We start from the raw sequence: 18,855 nt of genomic DNA, 5'->3' as shown, positions 1-18,855 counted from the left end.
CAGTTCTGGGCTATGATGAGTACAACCGCGCTGAACGTTTGAGTACAAGTCTTGGTGTAGACATATGTTTTCATTTCTCGGGAGCGAAATGGCTGGATCGAATGGTATGTGCATGCTTGATGTTTTTAGAAAGTTCTCTTGGCCTTCCAAAGTGGTTGGACCCTTTTGCATTCGCACCGGCGGTGGACGGAAGTTTCAGTTGCCCTGTGTCCTCACCTACATTTGGTGCAGTCAGCCTTTGTAATTGAATTCTGTTCTTTTTAAATGAGCTACCAGGGGCGTCTGGGTGGCTCAGTCGGCCAAGCATCCGACTTCGGCTCAGGTCACCATCTCGCGGTCCGTGGGTTCGAGCCCCGCGTCGGGCTCTGTGCTGACGGCTCCGAGCCTGGAGCCTGCTTCTGATTCTGTGTCTCCCTCTCTCTCTGTTCCTCCCCTGCTCGTTCTCTGTCTCTGTTTCTCAAAAATAAATAAACGTTAAAAAAAATTTTTTTTTAACGTTTATTTATTTTTGAGACAGAGAGAGACAGAGCATGAACGGGGGAGGGTCAGAGAGAGAGGGAGACACAGAATGAAATAGGCTCCAGGCTCTGAGCCGTCAGCACAGAGCCGGACGCGGGCCTCGAACCCACGGACCGCGAGATCGTGACCTGAGCCGAAGTCGGCTGCTTGGCCGACTGAGCCACCCAGGCGCCCCACGTTAAAAAAATTTAAATGAGCTAATAAATGGATGGAGTTTCTGGAAGATTTCATTCTTGTTCATCAGCCTGGCGTTGGACAGCTCTCTGTTCCTTCGTCTTTCCAGAATTCCTTTCCCACTGATGGTGAATAGAGACGGCCGTGTTCAGAAAAGATTAGGGACTGTGGTTTTGAGGTTGAGCAGGGCGGGGGTTGCCCTCCGTTTCGCCTCTGTGCTCCCCTGGAGTTCTGGTCTGGTTTGGAGCAGGGCAGGGGGCTGAGTAGCCTGACCTCCCTTCCAGGTCAGATCCTGGCAGGCCTGGAAGCCTCTCTCCCTTTGGTGGGGGGGGGGGGGGTGTCTCTGGGGCCCAGGCTTCACCCCCTTTCCCCCTGGTGGCACATCTTGTAACTGTTCCCCCACCCCACGGAGGCGCTACGTCTGGGAATCCAAGCCCACCCGGGCCTCTCTCTCTTTTCCCTGCAGATATTGGCCCGGTGATCCTCACGGCAGACCCGGCGGTGTTTCAGAGAGAGCTGAGAGAACTCTATGTGCAGGTGGGCCGCCCTGCCCCTGGCTGCCACCCATCCCCCGCCTCCTGCCGTCCTTCCCAGTCCATGCAGAGGCCAAGGTCTTTACCCTACCCGGTGGCCAAGATGGCGGCTCCCTGAACCGCCATCACCTGCCTCCCAACAGTGCCGGGGGCCTGCACCCCAGCTGGGGGGTCCCGGAGAATCTGTACTTCTCGGGGTTCCTTCCTTTATTCGGTGAACCAAGTACCGACAGGAGTCCCTGTGCCTGGCACGTAGTAGGTGCTTATTATTCAGTGAACGGACGAAGCGGTAGCTGAAGGAGGATGCGAGGGGTCTCCTCGCATCCTCTGAGCACCTTGGTCAAGCATCTGTCCTTCCCCGCCTCCCGCCGCTGGGGACGGCAGCTTCCTGAAGGCAGGGGCCCCACATATCTGGCTCACCACCGGGTCCCCCAGGACTCAGAACGGGGCCCAGCGCCTGGAGGGGACGGGAAGCGCTTGTGGGTCGGATGAACGGTCCCGGGAGAGATGCGTTACTGGAAAGCGACCCCGTTGCTGCGTGTGCAAAGCTGTCGAGGCAGGACACGCTCCCTTCTCGCGGAGCTCCCGTCCGTGGGCCGGGAGGGCGGGAGCCGGTGTTGGTTGGTTTGGGACTGATTCCGGGGCAGAGGGGATTCGGGGGGAGGGCTGGCTGAGAATGGCGTCCTCTGCCCAACGCCCACCTCTCTCTCTCCTGGCTGCCCCCTGTACCCTCCGTCGTCCAAGCCTTGGCCAACACGTGGCTTCTTTGGGGCGTCTGTTAGACGTCCCGGGGCTCCCCTCCCTCCTCTCCATCCTGCATCACTCACCGCAGTGGTAATTAAAGAATCATGTCGTGCTTGTTAGCGCTTAGAGCAGGCCCCCACGGGAGGGACCCCACTCTTGCGTGGGTGAGCGAGCGAGCAGGTGGCACCACTCGTCTAAAGCAGGTTGGGTGTGACCTTGTGTCAGGGAAGGCGTGTGCCGTGGCCAGGCCTCACCCACAGCTGGGCGGGGACAGAGGCCGGACAGAGGGGATTGCCCCCCTCTGGCCCCCCCCTTCCCCCCCCCCCCCCGTCGGTGTCAGAGGTCTACCTGGGTGGGCCCCACCTGGAGGAGGTGGGGGGCGGCCCCTGACACACCCCTGCCCCGCAGGGAGGCGGTGACTGCCCAGAGATGAGTGTGGGAGCCATCAAGGCTGCTGTGGAGGTGGCCAACCCCGGCTCCTTTGTCTACGTCTTCACGGACGCCCGTGCCAAGGACTACCACAAGAAGGAGGACGTCCTGCGGCTTCTGCAGCTGAAACAGTCGCAGGTGAGTGGACCGGCCCGGGGAGCTCGAGCGTGGGGGCCCCAGGGGGGTCCTGAGGAAGCTGGGGTCCCCAGCGCAGGCAGCCCAGGCCCCCACCTGCCGAGCGGAGGGCGGGAGCTTCTCTTCCAGGGTCCCCGCCAGCCCTGGAGGCCGAGCCGGTCTGGTGAAGTCCAAGTGTGTTCTCATGCTCTGGGCCCCCCCGCCCGCCGGGGCTCCCGCCGCCTGGCGAGGCTCACTCTTGATAAAGACCACGCCACCCCCGGCTCCCCTCGCGCCCTGTCAGAGTCTGTGCGATCCGTCTTCTTCCTGGCGTCGCCTCTGCTCCCGTCTCCGCAGAGCGAGGCGCCCTCTTCCCAGTGCCTCAAGGTCTGGACTCTCTGCTGGGGTTTTTGCTTCTTGTGTTCACAGCCAGGGCTGGGGGAGGGTGTGCACGGGACGGGAGAAGGGCCGTCTGACCGTGTGACCTCCTCGGGTGAAGCTCTCGAGAGCTGGGACAGCTTCTCTGGTCTCCCATCTAGAACAAACGCCATTCTCCAAGGTTCTTCTTCTTTTTTTTTTTTTCTTTTAAATTTTTTTAATGTTTATGTATTTTTGAGAGAGAGAGAGAGAGAGAGAGAGAGAGAGAGTAAGCAGGGGAGGGGCAGAGAGAGAGGGAGACACAGAATCCGAAGCAGGCTCCGGGCTCCGAGCTGTCAGCACAGAGCCCGACGCGGGGCTCGAACCCACGAACCGTGAGATCGTGACCTGAGCCGAAGTCAAACACTCAACCTTAGAACCCACGGTTTTTCTAAGTGTGTGGCCTCCAGGGGCTACTGCTCGGGGCCAGCCGATTTCCATCCCCTTCCTTGTTGTAGATTCAATAATGGCTCCCCGTGGCTCAGTCGGGTAAGCATCTGACTTCGGCTCAGGTCACGATCTCACGGTTCGTGGGTTCGAGCCCCGCGTCGGGCTCTGTGCTGACAGCTTGGAGCCCGGAGCCTGTGTCGGATTCTGCGTCTCCCTCTCCCTCTTGTTCACACACTCCCTCTCTCTCTTCCTCTCTCTCAAAAAATAAACATTAAAAAAATAATGGCTCCCATGTATTGAGGCACCTAGTATGCCTGGCCCTGTACCACACCCTTGACCTGGGTCGGTCCCGATCCCCTGGGGTGGGCGCTCTCATCATTCCCATTCTACAGTCGCATCCGCTGAGCCCGGAGAGGAAGGGGCTCGGCCCAGGCCCCTCCTCCCTGGTTCTGGCCCTGCCACTCCAGTCACACCTGAAGAAGGTGGCCAGGGAAGCCACCTGTGTGTCCCTCTTCCAGGTGGTCTTTGTGCTGACGGGGGACTGTGGTGACCGCACTCACCCCGGCTACCTGGCTTACGAGGACATCGCCGCCACCAGCTCCGGGCAGGTGTTCCACCTGGACAAGCAGCAGGTGACCGAGGTGAGCCTTCCCTGACCGTCCTCGCCCCTGGGCGGCTGGGCTTGGTGGTCAGGTAGCTGTGCCACCCGTGAGCAGTGCTCCCCCTGTGGCCAGCACAGTGAGTGCTGTGCTCCGGGCTGTATGAGGTCCTCTCGCCAGCCCCCCACCCTCTACCCGCCCCCCCACCCCCGCCCCCACCCCAAAGGCAGGTGCCGCAGACTTCCCGATTTCGCAGGTAAAGAGGCTGGAGCTCGAAGAAGCACCCTGGGTCCCACAGGTGGTCCGGGCTGGCAAGATGGACCTAGCAAAATTTGCCAACAGTTGGGGGGGGTACGGGGTGAGCTTCTCCGCAGAGTCGGGGAACCCAGGGGCGGGTAGAGGAGTGGGTGGGGGGCAGGGGGCGTCCGATTCAGGCTGTGTTGCTGGGGCAGAGAGTCCTACCGGGGAACGAGCAGGCAGGCGCTTGCTTGGTCCTGTGTCCTGAGATGCAGGGTTGTCAGTGACCTGGCGTCTGTACCCTCGCCGTGTTCTTGAACTGGGTGCCTGCCCTTCCTCTCCTCCAGGCCCCATTGGCCGCTCAGAACTTGCCCTTCTTTCCCTCTCCCTGCGCGTCTGCCCGCTCCCTTTCAGGAGCCAGAGGGATCCTTCCAGTGACATGCTCATAAATGTTCACAACTGCGTCCCTGGAAAGAATAAGAATGTCCGTTTCCATCTCCCTCATCTGACCAATGAGCCTCTCCTGTTTGCCCCCTGGAGAAGGTCGGGGCCCTTATGCAACCCCGTGGCCCGCGTTCTCCCCTTTTGCTCACTGCTGCCACCCCACTGGCCTCTGCTGTTTCTTCAGTGCCCCGCGTCTTTCTACCCCAGGGCCTTTGCTCATGCGGCTCGTTTTTCCCATGTCTCCTCCCCTGGCTCCTCATTTTCCCGGTCTTAGCTGACATGCTGTCCTCTTGGGAGACCTCCCTTGATTTCCCTTCTTGTTACTTAATGAACGCCACTAGGCTGTGAGCTCCCTGACAGCCCGGCCCTTACGGGTCCTGTATCCCAGGTCCCGTCTGCTGCCATATCCCCGGCACCTTATGCAGCCCCCAGTGTGGAGCAGGTGCTCAGTAAATAGCCGGTGGGTGGACACATGCGGGGTCCCTTGCGCCCGAGGCCCTGGGAGGAGGAAGGCAAGAGAGATTGTGTGTGTGAGGCAGGCCCTGGCCCCAGCCAGCCCTGCTGTAGCCTCCAGGAGAGGGTTTTTTTTGTGTTCTGTATTTATGCTCTCCGGGGCCGTGTTTAGATTAGCGTGCCTTAACTCCCTGTTGACAGATGGCGTTTATGGCTCTCCGCGACACATTGGACTTTATTCCTTGGCATGTGCACCTCCTCTGGCGCTGAGCCGCCCAAGTGAGGGTTGGGAGGCATTGAAGAGTGGAGGGATGGCTGGGTCCTTGTCTGGGGGGAGACCTATTTGGGCGGGAGCTGGGTGCTTGTCAGCGGCTAATCAGGCAGTGCGGTGCCGGGCAGGGTGGCGGAGGACAGCCCTGCCCGGGTGTGTGGGGCCGGGCTCTCCTGTGCTCTCTCTCGAGGCGGGGAAGTTGGGGCGACTCCGCTGGCTCCTGGCCATAGTACCCAGCCTTCTGTTGTGGGAGCCTGACTCGGCGGTAGGTGTCTCACTTGGTGGGACCTCCGGTGGCCCAGCATTGGCTGCCTCTGGGTAGCGGCCTGGATCCTCCTCCTTCCTGGCCACAGAGCTGCGTCATTCCAGATGTGCCCAGACATTCGGCAAGCCTGAGAAAGCGGCCGGGGCACCCGGGAGAGGGAACGGTGTCTTTGCCCAAGCCAGGGGGGAGCTCCAGCTGAGAGAATGACTCCTCAGAAGTTGCGGGAGTCCCTAAATTATTGCCTGTGTCGTTAGCCCCTTCACCTTCCCAAGGTACGTCCCATGTGGCAGGAGCGACACGTTCTGTAATCTCTCTTCCCTTCGCTGACCGTGCACCTGCTACGCTCACCGCGCACAGCTTCAGGTGCCGGGCGCAGAGACAGAATCCATCCAGGTCCGGTCTCGGTGCTTCTGAGCCTTTACTTTCTTCCGGTTGTGGGGTTGGCCCTATGGGATTCCAGGGTAGTTAAAGCAAGGGGAGGATCCTCTCCCCCTGGCGGGGTCAGTTCGGAGCTTTTGCCAGCCTTCAGTGGACGGGGGAGGCGGGCATCATGGCCCCTTGGGGGTGTGCATTTCTGGTCTCGGCCGAGCTAGGTCCAAGGCCCCCCTCGCCCTGGCACAGAGCCCCCCACCCCCGCCCAGTTCAGTGTACGGTCACCAGCCCTGGCAGAGTGGGCCGGAATTGCTGGGCAAAGCCCCTCATTCTGAAGCTTTCTCTGGTCCTGGGAAGTCCATTCTGGGGGCCCAGACCCTGCCCCTGTTAGCACTGGCCCAGCCCGCACAAACGTGACAGATCGCCCAGATTCTGCACATTTCTCAGCTAGGAGAAAGGCGAGCCACCTTCTAAGGCAGTAAGTGTGGGGTGCAGGGGAGAAGGGGAGCTCTGACCAGGTGGTTCCAGTTAACAGATCAGGAGGCACCGGCCCCAGAGATGACTTCATCCCGGACTCTTCCCGGAGAGGGCAGCCCGGTGGAGGTTTAGGGCCGTGTGCCGGCTTCGGACCCCAGCCCTGCCACCTGCCTGCCGTGTGACCCGAACTCAGTCCTTAACCTCTCTGGGCCTCCGTTTCCCCCTGTGCACGGCTGGGTTTTTGAGAGCCCCTTCCCGGTGAGACGGGGGCGCTGTCCCGACAGGCACCCAGAAGCCCTTGGTGAGAGTTCGTGACGGCTGTGGCTCCAGCCCCCTGCTTTGGGGTGGAGCCCAGAACCCATGCCAGGCTCCGGCACACCCCCCTGGAGAGTAAGGGCTCTCTCGGAAAAGGTTCTCAGGACCCGAGCGCCCAGCGGTGGCGCCCAGCTGGCAGGGGCTGGTGCCCTCTCTCCATCACTGCCTGCCGGGCTTCCTGACCCAGGCTCCACGGTCCGGTCCCAGCTCTCTGCTCTGCGGCTCTCGGGCCCTGTAGGCCCTCTGGCCTCCCTGCTCGGCCTCCTTGGCCGGCCTGGCTGTCAGGCGTCTGGGGGAGGGGCCCCAGGGGATGATTTATCTGCCGTGAAAGGCCCAGCGGCAGCCATCTGGCCAGGGTAGCAGCTCCAGATTCTTTCCTTCTTTCCCCATCGGTGACAGAGAGATGAGCCCCATTGCAGCACAGGCTCGCGGGCCCCCGGTCCCGCTAACATCTGGAAGCCATTGTCTTCGCCAGATAAACATTGAGCTGGCTTGATGAAGGCACTCTGCTCCGAGGGCTCCCCAGATTCCTCTTGGAGCCCTGGGGGGATTGTAGGGTCCAGGAAGCCTGTCCACAGGCCTGGACGCACAGGGGATCCGGGCTGGCTGAGGGCAGCGCCCTGGTGGTGACGGGCTTAGGGCAGACCCCGTGGGCACGCCGCCGCCTGGTGGGGTCCCTGGCACTGAGCTCAGTCTGAGCCTTCTCTGCCGGTCGGTAGCCTGAACTCCTGGGCACCGTCCCTCCGTCATCCTAGAACAAGCTCATAGTGACAGTTGCAACGCCACAGTGCGTGTGATTTCTCTGGGTAATTGTCAGCTGGTGCAGCCACGGCCTCCAGGCAGCTTTGCTCGGTTGTGATTTCTTCCTGACCCCTGACAAGGCCCGGCCCCGGGGGAAGACGACAGTGGTCCCGGAGCTGTGGCAGTAGCTGCCTCACCTCGCTGGCTTCTGTCCGCCTCTCCAGATGGGAGCCTCGACTGCCGCTTCCTCCCGCCAGCCCCTGTGTGTGCTCAGAACCTTTTCAAGGGAAACATTACTTAGAAAGCTAGACGAGCGGGCGCCTGGGTGCCTCAGTCGGTTAAGCATCCGCATTTCGGCTCAGGTCATGATCTCACCTTTTCGTGGGTTCAACCCCTGCCTCAGGCTCTGAGCACTGACTGTGTGGAGCCTGCTTGGGATTCTCTCTCTCTCTCTCTCTCTCTCTCTCTCTCTCTCTCTTTCTCTTTCTGCCCCTCCCCTGCTCAAGCTCTCTCTGTCTCTCTCAAAACAAATCAAATTGAAGAAAAAAAGAAAGAAAGCTGGGCGAAACAGAAGAAAGAGGGACCTCCAAGTATACAGAGAAGTGAGTTTTCGGAACCTGGGATTCGTATCCTGTAGTAACTGAAATCCAGCTGCAACGTGTAGATGTTCCAGCTCAGTCTGGACAAAATGTATTCACTTTTTAAATCTCGGGCACTTTCTTCCAATTCCCTTCTTTCCCTTTTCTCTCTCGCCAGCAATCGCACAGTAGGATTCTGATGCAGAGCAAGGTTGGCCAACATGTAGCACACGAGACCCGCTTTCGGACCCCGTATCCCAGCAGACATGACTCATCAATCACAGAACATCTTCTCACTGAAGCCCAATGCGGTTTCGACTTTTGTCACACAGTATCCCAGGAAGCTACTTCCAGATTAGATTTGATTGGCGATTGATCAGGTTTGATTAGATTGATCAGAATTGGCGAGCACCAGGGTACCCCTGTGGTTGCCTGGGGGTATAGATTCAAGTCATGGCATACTTGTTCTTTTTCAAGGACTTTTTCTTAAAAAAAAAATATCATGAAAGATGTTAAAGATAAAGAAAAGTCAGAAGAAGATAGAAGGAAGAAAAAGAGGGAGGGAGGCAAACCAGAAGACAGACTCTTAACTGCGGAGAACAAACTGAGGGTTGGTGCAGGGAGGCGGGTGGGGGTGGGGGAGGGGCTAAATGGGGGATGGGAACTGGGGAGGACACTTGTGGGGAGGAGCACTGGGTGTTGTACGTGAGTGATGAATCACTAAATTCTGTTCCTGAAACCAGTGTTGCACGATGTGTTAACGAACCAGAATTTATTTTATTTTTTTAATTTTTTTTTTTTAATGTTTATTTATTTTTGAGACAGAGAGAGACAGAGCATGAACAGGGGAGGGTCAGAGAGAGAGGGAGACACAGAATCTGAAACAGGCTCCAGGCTCTGAGCCGTCAGCACAGAGCCCGACGCGGGGCTCGAACTCACAGACCATGAGATCATCACCTGAGCTGAATTCGGTCGCTTAACCGACTGAGCCACCCAGGCGCCCCACGAACCAGAATTTAAACCAAAACTTGAAACAAACAAAAAAGAACCTATGTCCCAACTAGATTCAGCACCTAACATGTTTACCCTGCCTGCTCTGTCTCTTTCTATGCCTTTTGTTGAACCGTGACACCTTATCCGCAAATAGTCATGGGTGGGTTTTTTTAAAAAATATATATATATGACCTTGGACACAGCCCACGATACCCTCTAATAAAACGAATAGTATTCTGCTGGTATCATCCGATGCCAAGTTCATATTCAGTTTCCCTAATTGTCCTCAAAATGTCTTCGGTAACACGTTTTGTCAAATCAGGATTTAATCAGGGGCTGTGCATTTCATTCACTTGTGTCTGTTACGTCCGCTTCCATCTGGAACAGTCTACCCTTTTTTTAATGCCACTAACTTGCTGGAGAGGCATCGGCTGTACAGGATCCCGTGTTACGGATTCATCTGATTGTTTCCTTATGGTGTCATTAATTTGTTCCCTCACCCCCCCCGTATTTCCCCTAACCTGCCAGTTAGCTCTCAGTGGCTGATTAATGGAAGCCAGCATTTCTGGCAGGAATATTTCATGGTTGGTGCTGTGTGTATTTTCTGTTGCATTGCCCCGGGAGGTAAGTAACGTCTGATTGTCCCGCTCTTCCTGATGATAGTTTGATTCCTGGTGAAGGTGGTGACAGCCAGCTCTCGGTGCATTGTAGGGCCGCATTTTTCCCCTTATGACTCAAGTGGTCTGTGGGGTAAATGCTGGGGCTCCACATGGACGTCCCGTTCCCCACCCGCCTTCCTTCTGATGGTTGTGGCGTCCGTGGAGGATGCTTGCCTGAAACAATGATTTCATTAAGGGTTGCAAAATGATGATTTCCTCATTGCATCATCTCGTTCACATTTATTAGTGGGCATTCTTCCCTGAAAAAAGAGCTTTGGCTTCTCCAAAGGGATGGCTTGGTTTTTTGAGGCACAGTGCCTATGGAAAAGGCAGGGATCGCACTTAGTTCTTCGACTTTAATTAGCAGGTTGCTTTCATTGGTGGCAAATGAGGTTTTATTGTTTTGAATTTCGCTTTTCTTTGAGTATTATGGGCACACAGATTCTTTAAAATTTATTTATTTTGAGAGAGAGAGAGAGAGCGCGAGCGTGCACAAGTTGGGGAGAGGCGGAGAGAGAGCAAGAGAGAGCGAATCCCAAGCCGACTCCACGATGTCCGTGCAGAGCCCAACGCGGGGCTCGATCTCATGAACTGTGAGATCATGAACTGAGCCGAAAATCAAGAGGCAGACGCTGAACCGAATGAGCCACGCGGGCGCCCCGGGGCACACAGATTCTATAGTTCAATGTGTTTCAGTTGATTAAAGTCATTATTCTTTTAGGGGTTCAAGTTGCCCCAGATTTAGCCAACGGGAGCTCTTTTCTCTCTGCGTCTATGGTGCTAATTTGTTGGACAGTGAAGTTCCTGTTTCATTTTGTTTAGTTCAAGAAGCCTCCCGTGAAAACCTTAAAGTCACTTGGCCCGGGGCCGGCGGGGGGACGGGGGAGGCCCCCTCCGAGTCCTCTTGCCTGGTTTTCTTACTGGGAACTGTGGGATGTGGCTGCTACAAAGGCAGGGACCGGGATGGAGCTGAGTCAGGTGACTGCCAGGTGAATCTGGTGGCCCTGGTCAGGAGGTGCGTGCCCCGTCGGACCACACACCGTGAGCACATGCTTCCCGAGTACCCTGTCTGTGCCAGACGTTGAGCTCGGGGCACGGCGGAGGGTCTCTGCCCTCCTGGGGCTCCCAGGCCAAGAGGGGAGACGGGCATGAATGTAGCCAGGAGTGGGTTGATAAAGAAGGGGCAGGTCATTTCTGTCAGAGAACAGCGTGTGTGGGGGGAGCTGCCTAGGGAGGCCCGGGGGTTCAACCCTATAAGCGTGGGGAGAGTCAGGGGCACGCTGACCTTGAGTCGGGTTGGACAGCTGCCTAAATCCTAGGACAGGACACGGGGTCTTGAAGATCGTGGTCAGGATTTGGAGAAACTCAACAATTTTGTGCTCTGTGAGATGACTTAGACTGGATCCGGGGTTGCTGACATGGGGTCTGTGCATGCATGGGGGGGGGGGGTCTTTGAGAACCCCCCCGCCCACAAAATCATACTTTAAATGTGTACCTGGGTGGAGGAGTCCTCGCCTGTTGCCTGCTTTTCAGTGGGACCTGTCCAAAACACTTAAGATTTTAGAATGAATAAGCACTTCTAGAAACCAGGGACTTAGGATTTCTCAATATTGTGAAATGAATCAGGAGGAGACTCCAACTTTGCAGCAGACCCTCTCGGTCTGCTTAGAGAGTGTGCTACCCTGGCAGGAATGTGGCCTGAGGCCCCTTGGGGGGTGACAGTGAATTACATTGCTCTGGGGGAGAGTCCAGATCTCCAGCGTTCATCTGTGGGTAGGAGGCATCAGGAAGGCTTCCTGGAGGAAGTGGTGGGTGCCATAGAAATTGGCCATTCCCTCTGAGCTGCCTCAGTTCAGGCGTTACATCTCCCAGCCGACGGGCCAGGAGGGTAATGATGTGTGAACTGGCCCTCTTGTAGAGCGGTGGGAGTGTGGGGGGACTGGGTGACCTGGCAAGCCTATACGCTGCCTGAAACCCAGGGTGGGGGACTGGATTCTGCTGCGACCTGTTAGAGACCTGCCTCCAGTGGGTCAGACACAAGCGGGACCACAGGCACCTCTGCTGGCATCAGCTTCTCATAACCTGCCTCCCAGGTGCTGACGTGGGTAGAGTCAGCGATCCAGGCCTCCAAGGTGCACCTGCTGTCCACGGACCACAAGGAGGAGGGCGAGCACACGTGGAGGATTCCCTTTGACCCCAGCCTGAAGGAGGTCACCGTCTCCCTGAGCGGTCCGGGTCCCAAGATCGAAGTCCGCGACCCGCTGGGTATGTGCACCCTAGGACTGGCCGGCCTCTGCTTTGGCCCCAAGACTGAGCTGGGAGTCCGGGGTGGGACAAAGAGAGAGACCCGGGGTGGCAATGGGTTTGGACACAAGGCTCTGGGAATAAGGAGGGTGGGGGGGTGCCAAGTGGAGGGCAGAGGGGGTGCCCATGGTGAGCGAGGAAGCAGGGAGGCTGTTGGCAGCCAAGGGAGGGGAATTAAAACCACGACAGTCCTGGGGGCGCCTGGGTGGCTCAGTCCCTTAAGCATCTGACTCTGGATTTCACTCAGGTCACCATCTCACGGCTGTGAGATCGAGCCCCACGTCGGGCTCCGCATTCAGCTTCACATTCTCTCTGTCTCTCCATGTGCCCCTCTCCTGAGTGCGCCCTCTCTCACGTGCTTGGGCTCTCTTTCTCTCAGTCTCTCTCTCTCTCTCCAAGAGTAATGACGGTCCCTGGGATGCAAGGTTCACATGGAGTCTTACCCGTATTCTCTCAGTGGGTCCCTACGGTGGGCTAGCAGACCAGTCGGGGCAAGAATTGGTGGCATGTCACCGAGATGGGAAGCTGGGGCTCTGGGAGGTGGAGTGATTTGTCCAGGTCACCCAGGGTCGGTGTGATTTGGACCCAGCCACCTGGCCTCATGGAGCTCCGAGGATGTCCTGGGTCCCCAGGTCTGGAGGCGAGGTGTATGGCCCACACCCGGGGGTGGATGAGGCTGGAGTGTAGAATGAGGCAAAGGCCCGAGCACCGCCTAAGGCCTTTGTCACTTTCTCTGGGAAGGCTGAGGCTGGTGGTTGGAAAGACCATGGGTTCCTGGCAGAATGGGGCCTCTGTCACAGTCAGGACAGATGTGGGGACAGAAACCCTTGGGCGTTCCACAGGGAGGATCCTGCAGAAGGACGAGGGCCTCAACGTGCTCCTCAGCATCCCTGACTCCGCCAAGGTCGTGGCGTTCAAGCCTGAGCATCCTGGGCTGTGGTCCATCAAGGTACAGGGCCCTGGTGCCCAGGGAGGGGACCAGTTTCACCGAGCTGAGACACTGTCTCCCTCCTGCCTGTCCCGAGAGCCTTGGGGCCCTGGGAGGCTGAGGGCTGGAACATGGGTGGCGAGGTGGGCGTATCAGTGGAAGCAAAGGGTCCAGAACAGAGGAGGAGTATTCTGCTTTGCACCAGTGAGAGGAAGTAGAGTGGTTTGGGGTTAGTTAGGGAACTTTTAAGAAAGTTGGAGAAGTGATTTGAGGGTCCAGAGGTGGGTGACTGAGCCGGCTTGGGGTTCAGAAACCTATCCTGTGAAGAATGAACGAAAGAAGCAAGGGTGACCTTGGGGCGAAGGATGGCTCAGAGGGACAAGGGCTGGCAGGGGGAGCAGGGCCCACTCTAATCTGCAAGGTGCTGGAGGCCAGGGACTTGGGGTAGGTTGGGCCCCCGGCAGAGTGTCCTGGGATGGGGGAGGCTGCTGCCTTGGAGGGATGTGAGCTCCTGCTGACTGGACAAACGTTTGTGAGGCACCTGCTAGGCTCCAGGCCCTGGGCTGGGCGTGGGTGCTGCAGGGGAGGGGGCAGCATTGACTCCTGCCCTTCAAACTCTGAGTGGCTTTGAGCCAAGAGCTCTAATGCCAGTGGGGAAGGCAAGGCAGGGCTTAGACCTGTAGGGGGACAGACGGAGCTGCAGGTGTTGGGTGGGGGGGAGGCCAGAAGGGCAGAACAGCCTCAGGGGTCCCACTCAGGACACTACCGTAGCTGAGGCTTCTTCTGTTTCATTTGGGGAGCGTCGTGCTGGGCCCCCAGGGAGTAGGTAAGTTGCCCACGTGTCTGTCCCGGTGCTGGGGCACCGGAGGCGGATGCCCTGGTGACGTGGGCCGGGGCCTGTGCTAGGTCTATAGCAGCGGTCGCCATTCGGTGAGGATCACAGGCGTCAGCAACATCGACTTCCGAGCCGGCTTCTCCACCCAGCCCTCTCTGGACCTCAACCACACCATTGAGTGGCCCCTACAAGGTATGGTGCTCCAGACCCTGGGGACGATGCAGATCTGCCTTCTGAAGATCTGCCTGGGGCTTGCCTTTGGGAATCGGGGAGCCTTGGGGGGCAGGCTATGAGTGTGTGACTGCAATGTACCCAGAAGAGGCTGGCTTGAGCCATTCTCTCAGACCACAGTGAACCGAGCCCAGGGCCAGCACCCTCTCCACTGGTCCCCGCCCAGGTGACACCGTGACCATTTACCTTTAGAACGCACTCCCTGCCCCCAAAGGCCCCCAGGACCTTTGGCTGTCCCCCTTACTACTCAGTCCACACTTTCTCTTTTTTCTTTGTCCGGACTTGTCCGTCTAGAGCTTCTTCGGTTTTCCACGGAACAGCAGGCTAGTCCAAGAAACTAGCAGGTGCTAGTCAGTTGTTAGCTTACTTGAAAAGGAGAACAGTATCTTACTCCAGAGGAATGAATGTCCTGGTGGACATTCCGATGTTCCGGAGGCTGATGGAGGTTGAGAGCCCAGGGGGATGTTGGAGTTGGAGGCACAGGGTCGGTTTTCTGATGAGAAGCCACCCCCTGGGATCTGGGGTTGCCTGTGTGTCCCATCGTGGCTCCATCTGGAGGAGGAGGGCTCCAGAGCAGGCAGGGGCTCTTGGCTCGGGTTGTCAGAGCTCCATGCCAGAAAGTACCATCTGGTGGCCAGATCAGGGGTCCCAGTGTATAGTTTGGGAAGTATGGTCCCTCACCGTGGGGCCATCAGAGGACTTTGCTGGGACCAGCTCAGAAGAGAGAAGGGGAGGGATCTAGACCAGGTCTGGTCAACTCGGACCACTGACTAATGACCAACACGGTGCATACAAGATCCTTAGAGCTTTTGAGCGTGGGTTTGCTCTAACTTTTGTCATCGTTGTCAGCCCTTATTGGTTCTGTGCGAGGACCATCTCCAAAGCGAAAGGGGGCTGCTTGCTCATTTCAGGTTTGTTTTTCCAGCGTCAGGAAGGGGGGAGGCAGGGAAGCTTGGTTCCCATTCTAGAGCCAGGAGAGAAAAGAACTCCTAAATGCAGCACGTGAGTGGGGATTGAAAACTGAAGGGTCGCCAGGACCAGTCCCCAGTGGAAGAGAGTGAAGGGGACCTTCTTGGGACCTTTTTGGGACCTTCTTGGGTTTCTGCTTTTGATAAAGATGTGGTTTCCAAGAAAGTTTTTTTAAAAAAAAGGGAGAGAGGGGCGCCTGGGTGGCGCAGTCGGTTAAGCGTCCGACTTCAGCCAGGTCACGATCTCGCGGTCCGTGAGTTCGAGCCCCACGTCAGGCTCTGGGCTGATGGCTCGGAGCCTGGAGCCTGTTTCCGATTCTGTGTCTCCCTCTCTCTGCCCCTCCCCCATTCATGCTCTGTCTCTCTCTGTCCCAAAAATAAATTAAAAACGTTGAAAAAAAATTAAAAAAAAAAAAAAGGGAGAGAGAAACAGCAGGGCAATTGCAAATGAGAAGTGGTTGGCACTTGGCTTCAGTGCTGGGGCATCCGGGAGTCTGGAGGCCATGGCTATAGCTGGACAGCAACTGCCCAAATACAGAGGACAGCAGCTACCTGCCTTTGGCTGATTGTTGCCACATGTGAACGGAGCCCAGTGCCGACACACGTTATTTTTCCAAGGAATCCGGACTTCCAGATTTTGATGTGCCCTTTCCAGATTGTTCTCCACGCTTCTTCAAAAATGTTAAGGCATTCAGATTTTTATCCAACCACACCCTCTGTTCCCTGGTTTGTGATCTCTGAGAAAAAACACAGTAATCATTGCCTGAAAAGGGAAAGACCCGAGCGAAGTTCCCAAATCAACTAAGGGAATTCAGAAACCCAGCTCCAGCTCTGTCTTTTCTGGAACAGGGTGAAAAGCCCGTGGCTAATAAGACAGAAAAGAAAATCAAAGGAAAGTGGACCGCGGGGAGAGAGAGGATAGGCAGGAGTCAGCGTTCCCAAACTAGCGCGTGTCTCACCTCGGCTGGTCCCAGAGCCTGCCCGATGACAGCCCACGCCAGAGTTAACGGGGGGAGGGTGGTGGTGGAGAGAAATGCCCCCTCCCAGTTCTACTCCATGAGAGCCCGAGTCTGCAGAGTGGAAGGTGATGCAGCCGTGGGAAGCTGTGGTGTGGGTGGACAGTGGCGTTTCAGGACCACGGACAGTAGCAGGCCCCCTCTGCTTATCCACCCCCCAGCATTAGTTGGCACAGCAAAGAGGTGAGGGGGCCGCGAGGAGGGCCAAGCAAGCTGGGTCCCTGACTATGGTCTGAGGGCCCCTGCTTGGGGAGGATCAAGGAGCCAACATCTTCTTCCTCACCCTTCCCTCTGCAGGGGTGCCCATCTCCCTGGTCATCAACTCCACAGGCCTGCAGGCACCCGGCCACCTGGACTCCGTGGAGCTCTCACGCAGCTCGGGGCAGCCCCTCCTGACTTTGCCCATGCAGCCCCTCTCCAATGGCTCCGCCCATCAGCTCTGGGGCGGGCCGCCCTTCCACGCCCCCCAGGAGCGCTTCTACCTCAAGGTGAAGGGCAAAGACCACGAGGGGAATCCCCTTCTCCGTGTCTCTGGAGTTTCCTACAGTGGGGTGGTCCCAGGTGAGTGAGTAGCGCTCGTCACCCCCAGCGCCCCGGCTCACTTGGAGACTCACTTCTTCCTGGAAGCCTTCCCTGATTGCGTGATATTAGAAAATTAAACTTCTATGAGCAGGAAACTCTGCAATGCGTTATGCTAAATACTGGGATGGTTCAGATGTAGCAATCAGTCGGGGATTTAGTACAAAGCCATCCATCTGCCCATCTACCCATGCATCCACTCACGCATTCGTCTCTCCACCCACCCTTCATTGACCCAAACATCCATCCATTCATCTTCCTATCCATCCATCCACCCACTCATCCATGCATCCATCCATCCAAATATCCATCCACCCATCCACTCATGCATGCGTGCCTCTATCCAAATGTCCATCCAACATGCATTCTGTGTCAGTCATGGTGCTAGGCGTTGTAGACACAGCAGTGGGCAGGGCAGCGAGTATGGGTCTGCTCTTCCATAATCCTAATCATGGGAATACTAAGCTAGTCACCATTTTGAGCACTTCTCATGAGATAATCCTGAACCAAGCACCTGCCATACATTAGCTCATTGAGTGCTTCTGAGATGTGTCCCCATCTTATAGATGGAGAAGCTGAGGCTACCCATCTCACAGGGTTGCCCTGAGGGTTCCATAAGCTAATACACATCACGAGACAGCTCTTGGGTGCTCTGAGGCTGTGCCCATGATGTGGGCATTGTGGACTTGGGCCCTCCAGAGTGGCAGCTGCTGTTAGTGTTATGTCTTTGTAGGCACGGGTCATTTTGTGGTCCTATCTTTGGTCATGTTGTGTTGGTTCCTACATGTATGTCTTTTTGCTTGTTTCCTTGTGTCCCTGAGGTCTCACATGCGGCTCAGAAGCTCCCAGAGGGCAGGGCTGAGTCTTTGGCTTTCTAGCTCTGCCTCTGGTCCTAGCATGGGGTATCTGAGTTCACTGGTCATCAGCTTCCTTCCTGGGCTTTGTTCCCTCCTCCTGCCCACTCCCCCCTTTCCCGTGGCCGTGGCCTGGGTGGGGAGCTCACAGAGGTGGATGCCACTGATATCCAACATCTTCTTTGCTGGGGATCTCTTAACAAGGGACAGACTCCTCTGTCTACTCCAAATAGGGATGCAGAGAGGGCACTAGGGTGAGGTGGGGGACTTTGAGGATCCGAGTAGGGTAGGTTAGGGCAGGGTAGGGAGGTTGGGGACCCCGTCTCTCAGCCTCCTGACCTCCACTCCCCTGCTGTGGTCCCTGGGCCCCTCCTCCCTTGGCTTTTATAACTCCAAGGAGGAATTTTCAGGAGGGAGTTTCAGCAGGGGCAATAATAGCCTGTTTCTCTCTGTCCTGTTCTTGCAGATGAGTCGAAGAGTTTGGATTTCTCTCTGGATTTTGGTCTTCATCTCAGGACTAGATGAGAGAGAGAGAGAGAGAGAGAGAGAGAGTATGTGTGTGTTGGCAGGGCAGGGAGAAGGGAGGTGGTTTGGTGTTTTGCTTCCTTCCCCACTTGATGGGTCGGGAGGCTGGGAGTTGGGATTAGAGTAGGAGGCTCTGGGTTTGGAGCAGGTAGTGAGGACTGGGCCATGGTCCCTGGGCCCATTCAGCTCATGGAAGACAGAGCCTGGGCTGGCCTTGCCGAGGATTCCAGTGTGTGTGGGTGAGCGGTGGCTGCTTTGCACACAGCTGAGGACGTGGCTAGATGGTCTGACATCCCTCTCCCCTGGGATGTGGCAGGGAGCCTGTAGTATGATGTCACCTGCTGCCCTCCCACCCCCAGCTCTGGGCTCGGAGGACGTCTGGTGCATTGTCTCACCCAAGGAGCATCTCTGGTGGGGATGCGGGGGAGGGCAGGAGAAGAGTTGAGCACACGCCCGCGATCACCCAGTGAGGCACTGACAGCTGTGACTGACCCCGCGGGGGGGCGTTCTCAGACTTTCCCACTGGAGTGATTCTAATGGCCAAGGAAAGAGAATGTGTCATCCCAGGACCAGGGTCAGGCGGTGGGGGCGGTTGGGGGGGGGGGGTGTCTCTCAGGGGCCCCACGGGGCTCATCACAAACTGTGGGATTTCATTGAAGTCTCTTATCTCAAAAATGCGTGTGAACTTTGCATTCACAGCCATGCTTCAGCTTCACTTATTTTTAAATAAAAAAGGCTTTCTTCCAACATCCTCGGGTAAAACCGACCCTCCAGGCGGATGAGAGGTCTGGAAGCTTGGAGAGCCCGGTCCGGGGAGCATTTTATCAGGTTTCTCAGGGCTGGTGCAACGTCTACGTCCAGGACAGTGGAGAAGGTGGTTGCACAGACCCG

General features: G+C 57.1%; 1 protein-coding gene across 1 annotated transcript in view; it reads left to right on the top strand.

Moving 5' to 3' along the window:
- The window catches only part of HMCN2 (hemicentin 2), a 145,772-nt gene that overhangs the window by 19,264 nt on the left and 107,653 nt on the right, over nt 1–18,855 (top strand). The window contains 7 exon segments of the mRNA XM_058693812.1: nt 1,160–1,230; nt 2,379–2,537; nt 3,839–3,961; nt 11,818–11,989; nt 12,871–12,977; nt 13,863–13,983; nt 16,304–16,567. Of these exon segments, the coding sequence (XP_058549795.1) occupies nt 1,160–1,230; nt 2,379–2,537; nt 3,839–3,961; nt 11,818–11,989; nt 12,871–12,977; nt 13,863–13,983; nt 16,304–16,567 (1,017 nt within the window).

This window comes from Neofelis nebulosa, chromosome 12 (genome assembly GCF_028018385.1).
Source record: "Neofelis nebulosa isolate mNeoNeb1 chromosome 12, mNeoNeb1.pri, whole genome shotgun sequence".
In the NCBI taxonomy this organism is placed as follows: Eukaryota; Metazoa; Chordata; class Mammalia; order Carnivora; family Felidae; genus Neofelis; species Neofelis nebulosa.
The sequence above is the reverse complement of the archived record's forward strand: the minus strand, read 5'-3'. Positions and strand labels throughout refer to the sequence as shown.